At 44.4% G+C, this 10,564-nt stretch overlaps 1 protein-coding gene across 1 annotated transcript; it reads right to left on the bottom strand.

Moving 5' to 3' along the window:
• Nucleotides 1-841: 841 nt before the first annotated feature.
• Nucleotides 842-10,194, bottom strand: LOC309447142 (uncharacterized protein). Its single transcript, XM_082067488.1, has 3 exons — nt 9,911-10,194; nt 1,964-3,295; nt 842-1,436 (listed from the first exon to the last, which is right to left on the bottom strand). Exons 1-3 carry the CDS (start codon nt 9,911-9,913, stop codon nt 1,392-1,394), a joined length of 1,380 nt encoding a protein of 459 aa, XP_081923614.1. The 5' UTR covers nt 9,914-10,194; the 3' UTR covers nt 842-1,391.
• Between the last annotated feature and the right edge of the window lie 370 nt (nt 10,195-10,564).

Here is a 10,564-nt window from a genome sequence, read left to right as displayed (position 1 = left end):
ATTATTATAAACACAATTAGCAAACAGTTATTTAGAGACTGTCTCTTGAAGACTTCCAAGTAAAAGTTCCACCTGGACATTTGCTATAATAGCTAATGATACTAATCTACTAATGACAGATTTCCTCAAGAGCATAGGTATGTACCACCACAAAACAGATCAAGGAATAAAAACATGATACTGGTGTAGAAATTTTTAAAAGTACACCTGCTCTCACACACACCCCCCAAAGTGTCAGACTATCGCTGCCCCCAATGTCGCTCCATAGGAAGGTTCTAATCCATTGCCAGATTAGCATGACGCACATAGCTTTGGGGGCTTAGCAAACTGAAATAATATGACTGAAATTGTGAAACTACAGTGCGTGTTTTTTGTTTGCATTGCTTTGTATCTGACCCTTCAGCAGAAGTTAATAACCACTTAGCACTTGTTTTACACAGAGGGTGGAAAAGACACAGCTTCTGTACTCTCACACATACATAAGGAAGCAACTTAATTCCACTTACCCATCACATAAAGGGTTAAAATTTATCTGATGTCTGAATTTTGTGGGAAAAAAATGAACAAATAAACAAAAAAACCCACTCACAACTATTATACTATTATGAATAGTTGTTCATCCATTTTCCCACCTGGAAACAGCTGCTTTTTCACTTCACAATAGTCTCTTTCCTTGACCATCAATCTGTGTCCCCTGCCTCTGTTTTAAAGCTTTCCAACTCGACTCACCACCTACCACTCCGGTAATTCAGAGCAGCTGTGGGTTACAAATGAAGGCTCACCCTTCGTTAACCTGCGGATCTCAAAAACCCAGCTGAACAGTCATTTGGATCAGCAAAACTCCAACAGATAGGTTTATTGTTATAATAGATCACCACTTCAACAAACTCTATTTTCAATAATATAAGGGGTTCATTTTTTTACAATTGAAACTCATCGATTTTGATAAATTATTTTCACAATGCATTTGTTTACATTTTACTCAGCTTGGTACATACAAATTTTGTGCCCAAACAGTAACGTAGAAACTGCAAGAATTAAGCAATGTTACCATGACTGTAGTTGTATTTTTTTGTACATAGCTGGAAAACTGTGTACACCCTTTCTTCATTATTTGATTCAGTTGAGAAATACTGATTATTTTTAGTTGAAAACAAACTCATTGTACATTTTCCAGGAAAGATCATACCACCTGCATTTATCCTCGGTATCATCACATGGCTCACGGCTCTGCTACAAATTCCCATTTCCCTTCAGAAGAAACACCTCTAACAACGGACAGTTTCAGCGCTAAAGCCGCTGTGTGTTCTTACCCTGCTTCTGCGATGATGAGTTACAGTGTTAACAGCAATGCAGCCCTTCATCTGGGAGGTGCTGTCCCAAGCCATCTGTTAACAGGCACCACTAAACACAGCTGGTGTTTTATCCACCAAGTACTGCAGAGATACAAATAACCAAAAATCAATTTATTCCTTCTTCAGGTAGTTTAAACATGCATTGCACTATCTAAAACATGTATGAAGATGGGTAGAAGAAAAAGAGATAGCTAGAAATCAGAACATTAACTTTCTAATTTCTGCATGGTCACTACCTGGGCCTTAAATAATTACCTTTCATAGTTACAGGCGTGTAAAAGAACTATCATCTTCTCTCTATGCCTCAGCTCTCACACCTTATAAAGTTGCAGTAGAGACTTCACGCAATTCTTAACCAGCACTTGATCACTGTGGAATTTTACAAGGTACCATGTCTCAGTTCACAAATCAAATGCATTTACTTTAGTACAGCACACAAAAGGGCTGCTCTCCTAAATCTCTGTAACACATAAACTTAATGTGGAAGTGATTTCAATGGCATTTTTACATTATATCCTCTGCCTCCCCAAGACACAGGTAGCTCTCCACTTCCCCTCCTTATAACCCGCGTTTCGCTTTGGAGCTTACAGTACGGTTTGGTGTAGCACCTTGTTAACATTCGTGATTAACGATGAGTTGTATCTCCACAGGGTCGTATCCCTGATGAGGGATTCTCTGGGGAGCTTTTCTTGAAGGGGCACCCGACAGTGATAAATGAGGGCAACATCCACGGGGACGTTCACACTGTTCCCGTAAGCACGTAGGACAGAGTGGACCGAAGTCTGAATCACCTGCCGTGGATCGATTATCATTTTCTTGGGATTGAAAACCTCTTTCCTGTCAGGCTCTCTGTGAACATGCTGTAATATGTTAACACCTGGCACACTGTTCCAGGACGAAATGTTGAACACAGGAGTAGATACGGTTTTGGGGAAGATATGGTTCTCAAAGAGGAAAATGCCAGCCCCTGGGTTCTGCTCCTGCAGGCTGCTCATCATGGCTTTCCAGTCTGGGTGCTTAAGGGGAAGAATTATTTCATCAGCATCATTAAGAACCACAAACTTGCTCCTCTGCATGTTACGGTATACACAGTCATTTAGAGCCGTGATTTGTCCATAGTAGCCAATGTGTGTTCCATCTTGCATGAAGTGCCATTTATTAGAAACCTTGAGGTGTGAGTTTATTGGCCAGGGAATTATCTCTACGGTGCCTTCTTCCATATAAAACTTCAAGACTTTCTCCATCAGTTGGCTGCAGTTGTTCTTATAGATCACCACTTTCTGTACGCCAAGAATCTTGTACATCTCCACACTCTGTATAAACTGCAAGACATTGTTGTAATTTCCAAACATGGCAGAGATGCATACGGTGAAGTCAACAGAAAAGGTCTCAGACTTGCGGTTTTTAATTTCGAACCTTGGCAGCTGGTCAATATTTCCATGTGGAGACTGATGAATTGATACATGTGTTGGATTGCAGTTTTCGGGTTCCAGACAAACTATATCTGCTGCACCATAAGGGAATCCAAATCTATCGGAGTGAACATCAATTTTTGCTTTTGCTACATATATCTTTCCATCAGGCTGACAGCAGAACCAGCAGTATAGTTGTTTTACATCTTCATGGTGAACAATCCCAATCACACGAGTGACTTTGCTTTCTCTGTCATCAGAGTAGGGGGATATAATAAAAGTTCTGTTATCTTTTAGTGCTGTTATTGTGCTCTGGGTAATTTTCCCTCTACATCTGCTACCTTCTTGAATTATTTTTGGCAGGTAAGGTAGTCTCTGTAACCTAAGATAAGAAAGTGTGACCACTGAAGTTAGAGTAATAATGCACACAGCAGCAGCAAAGTAAGACTTTTTCCCACCACACAACATTCTGAATGTATCTAAATGTGTATGCCAATTTCTTTGTCCTTGCACTTCATGCTGCCGCATCTGCAGAAAATAAAACATGTAGTATGAGATAATATTGACTCATGATCATTGCTCAAGAATTTCACAAACAGGATGGGAGGCAATTATCTACCACTGTGCACTGACTTAATCAGAGACCCAGCTACTGTGCTTTTATGAAAAATCAATCCCAGAACACACCTTTAGTGGGATGGAGGGGACTGTATGTGACACTCTGAATGCCTCCACACGTCACGCGTGGAGCGGTCTCTGTACGCGTACTCTCCCACAGGGTTGTGTGGGAGAATATGCTAGAAGGGTATATACAGGAGAGAACAAGGCGCCATTATTCATTGTCTGTAATTCACATTTTAGAACATTCAATTAAATAATTAGGCAGTAACTTTTAAAGCAAAACAAAAGTTTGTTGTTTGTTTTTCCTCTACATAGTATATATTCAAATTATAAAAAAAAAGGAAAAAAAAAAAAACCCACACAACCAGAAACACCTCAACTGAACTTCTCACAGACAAGCTGGGGCAGATATATAAATGAAATGTATGCAGAATTGATCAAGTTCATAAAAAACATGGCAATTGGGGACAGGCACATGACGGTGCAGATACAATCTCTAACATATCAAGTCCCTAACTTGCAGTTCACCACAGATGAGACAATATTTACAGAGGAAGCTCAATCCATACAGTTCAGCAGAAGACGGGGGAAGTTTACAGGGTACAAACCCCCGTCCCGGGCGGGGCCTGAGGGAGGTGCTGGCGGAGCTCCGGGGCTCCTCGCGCTGCTCGGCCCGGCCGGCCTGGGGCTCAGCTCTCGACCTCTTGCTGCTGCAGGAACTCGGGCGCCCCTGAGCGCCCAGGCGCCCGAAGCCCTGAGGAGCTCCTGTGCCCGCAAGTGTCGGCGCCCGACAGGGAATTTATGGCACTCAGCAGCAGCCTCTGCAAGGGGATCGCTGACTGAAGTTTCCGCTACAAGTTCATCTCTAGGCATCCAGACATGACCCAGAAACAGCAAGGTGACAGCAAGACTCTTCAAAGGCTTGCGTGTACCACTTGGAAGAAGAGTGCCCCAGATTAATCAAATTAATGTTAGATCAGAAAACTGGACTGGTAGAAGATAATAACCCTGACTGCCCCAAGAAGTGTGGGATAAAACACCAAGATGGAATAAACTGTTTCTGCTGCGTAAGATGAAGAAAATGTTTCTAGTAGGCATGTCAAGGCTGCACAAAGCCAGCTGCTGAGAAAAAGAAGTCATATTGTTAAAAGACCCAGACTTCTAGTTTTATATTTTATAGCTAGAATAGGTAGCAACATCATAGGTGTACCAGATATTGGAAGATTCTCATGTTTCTTGTCCTTTCATTTACTTCTCAAGATTCTTAACGAAATCACTTGCTTAAGTACTTGGTAATCTAAATATCTTCAGAGAGTATGCACATGCTAAATATCTTAACAATATTTTTCCAAAGCCAATTAGTCTGTTCTAAAATAATAATCAAACCTAATATTTCATACTCTTTTTTGCATTTCACGTATTGCGTAAAGCTATTTTGAGAGCTTCTATATCAATAATGGTTTGCGATGGAACAGAAAACTAGCACTTTCAAAGAAAAGTAAGAAAGTTACAAAACTAGAAAGAAGCTAAATCCACAGTTTTGATCCAGATATTATACTCAGCAGCTCCATAACTTTGGAAGGAACTAAAGTCACCGGCAACTTCACTGCTTGGCTTGAAAAATTCCCATAGGGTCTGGTTTTCTGCCTAAACACAACAGTTTTCAACCAGTAAAATCTGGTGTCCGAACACAGCAGTCTGCCTTCTGAATGTCAACCGAGTTTAGGAAAAAATTAATTGCTCACTCCTTCAGAATCACGTGCAATATTTTCACAATTGCTCTTTCCTGAAAAAGCAAAGTAAGGAGAACTGTGGTCACAACACACCCCTCAAAACAGCCCATTTGCCAAGGCTGGTTTATAGCAGCCTTTCCCAGCTACCCAGTGACGGCTTTTCGGACCAGAACAGCCGTGGGGCCCAGAGTCCCCCCCGGTCGCAGAGCAGGACGCGGGGACGGGGACACCCGGAGCGGGCGGAGCGGCGGCCGAGCTCAGCGCCCGCGCTGCCGATCCGGGACCGACGGCCGCTACAGCCTCTCAAGTCTGTTTATTAAACATCCTGAAGACAGGCAAAAATCTTCGCCTGAACATCCCTACTACCAGGTTGCTATGTATTTTAGCATTCTTACAACATGGAGTAGGGCACATTTAACTTTTTTTTTCTCGGTCTTACCTATTTATGACTTAAAATATTGGTTAGTCTTATGGAATAAATAGCTTTTACTAAAGAAATACCAAAACATGTCCACATTAAATAACACAATTAATATATTACCTGTCACTTCTTCTGCTTTTCTAACTATAAATAACAAACAGTGCACATCTGAAAGGCAAAAATACATCTTAAAGAAGATAGCTGAGTGAAGTTCTGTTCAGCCCTCCATTTAATCTACAAGTTGTTTATTCTAACCAGATAAAAACTCAAATATTTTAAGATAAATTGCAATAATTGTTCAATACAGAACAATAATGAGGAAAAAAAGATGCCGGTACAATACTCAGGACACTTGCTGACGCATTTTATTTGGGATGGTTGGTGTTTGTTAATGTCAGTAACAGCAGCCACACCTACTGGAAAAACAAGTTCTGCTTTGCCTGAGCAAAGGATACGGTTCCCTGCCAATACCTTAATTGCAATCACGAACGCGAACGTGCGGTTGTTGGAGCAAATCAACCCTGGGCGCCTGGGCGATTTTTTCTTTTAAGGCTACTTAAGCTTCCTTCTGGAAATCAATCCTGCGTGTTCATATATATGTAGTTCACAGACATACTTGAAGAGAACTAGAAAAATTTACTATATATATCTGTATTTTTTGTGCAATAATTTTTTAGTAACATACTACAGGCCTAATTAAAATATGCAAATACATATTCTGGCAAGGAATTGTGAGAGAGATCTGAAACTATGGCAGGTTCTAAAAGCAGAGCAAAAGAGCAGAAGAGCAATGTCTAGAACCCACGACCCACCAGAACACAGAATCTCAAAAAACCAGAAATAGGTCATTATTTGAGGAGTGAAATTCATGGCTTTCCCAACACACGACTCATTAATTGTGATCCCATGAAATTAACAGCACAGATAGGTAGTGAGAAAACACATATATTCAGATTAATTAGGATCATTACATTCCGATTTCCTCACTATAGAGACCACTCGACAATTTTTAACTTCGAAATACGTTTCAAGCATATTTTAAAGCTTTTATTCATAACAACAATAACAACATTCATTCTGCTTTTGTGTCTTTTAATGCCAATTACTATTCAAGCAGAACATGATACAAATTGCACGGCTTTGCTTTACACTAAATTTAGCTAATGGTATTAATGGCAACTTTGCACCTGTTTGGTCTTTTCAGCATTCCCCTTAATAGTAAAGAGCCCTTCTTCCTCCCTACTGCATTTGTGGACTGCCGTCATACCACCTCCTCATCTCCAGATTTGCTACTTTTTCATTAAACAAGATGGGCTGTTCTAATACCATCTCATAAGAAACACTCTTCCTTGACCAGTTGCTTCTGTGCACTTGGACCAGTTTCAATTAATCTCTAGCACAGAAGACCAGAAATCTCTGTTCCTTTTCTATTTGTACACAACAGTGATAAGCCCTCATCATTGCCGGAAATTTTCTTTCTTAACATATGCAGGATGTGAGGGAACTGGGTCTGTTCATCCTGGAGAACAGGAGCTGAGGGGAGACCTTCTCGCTCTCTGCAACCGCCTGAAAGGAGGTTGTAGCTTGGAGGGTGTTGGTCTCTTCTCCCAAGTGGCGAGTGACAGGACAAGAGGAAATGGCCTCAAGTTGTGCCGGGGCAGGTTTAGATTGGATATGAGGAACAAGTCCTTCATGGAAAGGGTTGTCGGGCGTTGGAACAGGCTGCCCAGGGCAGTGGTGGACTCACCATCCCTGGAGGGGTTTAAAAGGCACTTAGACGAGGTCCTTAGGGACATGGTTCAGTGCTAGAGTTAGGTTATGGTTGGACTTGATCATCCGGAGGGTCTCTTCCAACCAAAATGATTCTATGATTATATTTTTTGCAGATGCATCACATTGCACGGATACACCTGAGCTTGCCATCAGCTGAAGATGAACATATCTATCCAGTCTTTCAGGCAAGTTACACAATGTGTTTTCTTCTGCAGCAAGGTCATAATAAAGAGCTCTTGTCCCAGTTAGAATCACAGAATCATTGAATGGTTTGGGTTGGACAAGACCTTTAAAGATCACGTAGTTCCAACCCTTCTGCTGTGGGCAGGGACATCTTTCACTAAATCAGGTTGCTCAAATTAATCACATTTCTCCTTATTTCTTTTGTCATAGTCCTAAAATCTACTCTAAAACCTTCTATGTGACCAAGATTGCACTCACAAACTTGCATATACTGAAATAATCTTTATTTTCCCTTCCTCAACCAAGGAACCGCTCATGCTTTCTCTTGCCACATGGTACTACTATGCTCATGACACTATTGGACACCCATTACAGGTTCTTCAATAGCATGTCCGTCTTCTTAGAATTTTGGAATGGAAATTATTCAGTATCATCTTCCAACTGGAATATTGTTTAACGTTTGCTGTATAACTTTTATTTTCAGAGCTTTTCAATCGTCTTTCTTTAAGCCTACACAATCAGCATTGTTCTTACTAAAAGGTGGAAAAAAGTGCAAATTTAGTTCAAGAGACACTCCTATGTCATTACTAATCTCCCCCGCATGTTCTCTGCATTGTGACCTTCCTTTATAATTTGTTTTCTTTGCACTGAGACAACTGAAGACCTTTTATGCTGCTCCTTTTGGTATCTTCACAATGTCTACATTGAGTTTAATTTTTGGTAACTCTCAGCTTATTACTTTATGTCCTGATCCAGGGTGAGGATGGGGGGGCAACTGAAAAGAGGTGATTGCAAAGTTTCAGTCACTAATATGAAGTGCAAGATACAGTGATATAGCAACAATAAACAGCCTAATCCTTGGTTTATCCAGAGTCTAACTAAAAATCCACCACTAAAAAATTGCCTTATTAAATTATTATTTTTGGAAAAAGCTATTGTCTATCCTCTGCTTTATGATTTTTACCAAAGGTAACAATGCAACCCACTGGTTCTTAAGCAAAAATAAACATTCCAAAGACTAATCATCATTTACCATCTTTATCTAGATTGTCTGTTGCTAATCTGTTGATAACTTATCTTTTTCAGAAAGATTCTTTGAAGTACCAGTGCCCTTCCTCTCATATATAATCCAAAGTCAGAACCATATTGTTTGAAGGATTAAACTGAGGGCAGTATTATTCCACTCTTTGTAAGATGTTACTCTAAAAAAATTCAGATAACCATTTCTGTTCTAAATACAAAGAAGCCAGACCAGTATGCAGTGTTGCCATATACTCAATTTGTGCCATTAGAACGGAGAAACTGTACATTTCCCTGTGTACTCACAAACTTCTTTTTTATAATCTGCTGTACATCGCTAAGTCAAGTTTCTCCTATAGTAAACAATTAGACTTTGTGTCCTTTGAAAATAAATGGATCAGGCAAAATAAAAATTGTATTACCATATTTAAAATATTATTTCGACTTTTTGCCTTTCACACCGCACTTGTTTTAACTAGAACAGAGTAAATTTTCTTCATGGTAGGTTGAACCGTGCTGTGCCTTGGATTTGTGACTAAACCAGCGCGTAGTGATGTCTCAGCACGTGCTGGCAGCGCGCAGCGTGGGGGCCGCCGTCCCACCCGTGTCCCGCAGCGTGGGGGCCGCCGTCCCACCCGTGTCCTGCAGCGTGGGGGCCGCCGTCCCACCCGTGTCCCGCAGCGTGGGGGCCGCCGTCCCACCCGTGTCCTGCAGCGTGGGGGCCGCCGTCCCGCCCGTGTCCCCCAGCGTGGGGGCCGCCGTCCCGCCCGTGTCCCCCAGCGTGGGGGCCGCCGTCCCACCCGTGTCCCGCAGCGTGGGGGCCGCCGTCCCGCCCGTGTCCCGCAGCGTGGGGGCCGCCGTCCCGCCCGCGTCCCGCACGAGGCGGCTGCGGGGACACAGCCGGGACTGCTGACCCCAGTGACCGTCGGAAACCACGACGTCCTGCTCAGCAATGAAACTGGTGGAAGGAGAAGGAACGGGGAGGCACGCAGCATTATGACACTTGTCTTCCCAAGTCCCCGCTAACACGTGAAGACCTGCTCTCCTGGGAATAGCTAAAACCTGCCTGCTCATGGGAAGAGGCGAATAAATTCCTTGCTTGGTTTGCTTGTGCATGCAGCTTTGCTTTACTGCTTAAATTGTCTTTATCTCAATCCACGAGTTTTCTCACTGTACCCTCCCGGTTCTCTTCCCCATCCCACCGCAGGCAGGTGAGCGAGCAGCTGCGTGTGCTCAGCTGCCTCCCAGGGTTAACCCGCCACGCACACTGAAAACACTCTCTTGAGGAGTTACGCATTCTTCAAATCTAAAATTAAACTCCAGGCTTGGAGTGTATTTAGATGGAGACTTCAAAATATTGGGCTGTACAATCAATTTATACATTTAACTTACCATTAAGCAGTTAGCACCGGTACTGAAAAACAACGCTACGGCTGCCCACCATCTTATCTGCTCTTTCTTGAGTGGAAATAAAGTCCGGAGCTTGCGGAGCCTCCTCCGCAGGTGCCGCCAGTCACGGCCACGGGCCCCGCGCAGGGGCCGCGGCGCCACCCGCCCGCGCTCCCGGCGCCCCGACCGCGCGACCCGCCGCACCCCGCGGCTCCTTCCGCCGCGCGCGCGCCCCCCAGCCCCTCCCGCGGCGCCGCGAGCAGCACCCGCGAGACCCCGCGCGCCGCCAGCCCGGGAAGGGCGGGAACGCTCGGACCGTCACCTGCCCCGGAAAGGGGCGGGAGAGCGAGCGGCGCGGGACACCCGCGGGCCCCGCCCGGGCCGCGCACCCACGCGCCGCCCGCCCGGGGCCGGAGTCTCGGCGCCCCGGGCCGCTCCGGAGCCGCCCCACGCGGGACACCGGGCGGCGGCTCCACAGAGCGCGGCCCCAGCAGCGCCCGAGCGGCGGGGGGCGAACGGGAGCCCGCGGAGAGCCGCGCTCCCCGGCCGCTCCCGCGCCGCCGCCGGTTCCCGGGGCGTTAACACCGGGGCACAGCGGGACCGGCGGCTCCGTGTGCGGGCGGGCGCGGGCTCGACGGCGGCGCTGAACTGTCAGTT

The sequence above is a fragment of the Streptopelia decaocto genome (genome assembly GCF_964273445.1).
Source record: "Streptopelia decaocto genome assembly, chromosome: 17".
NCBI classification, from domain to species: Eukaryota; Metazoa; Chordata; class Aves; order Columbiformes; family Columbidae; genus Streptopelia; species Streptopelia decaocto.
Note: the sequence above shows the minus strand (reverse complement) of the source record. Positions and strands in the feature narration are given on the sequence as shown.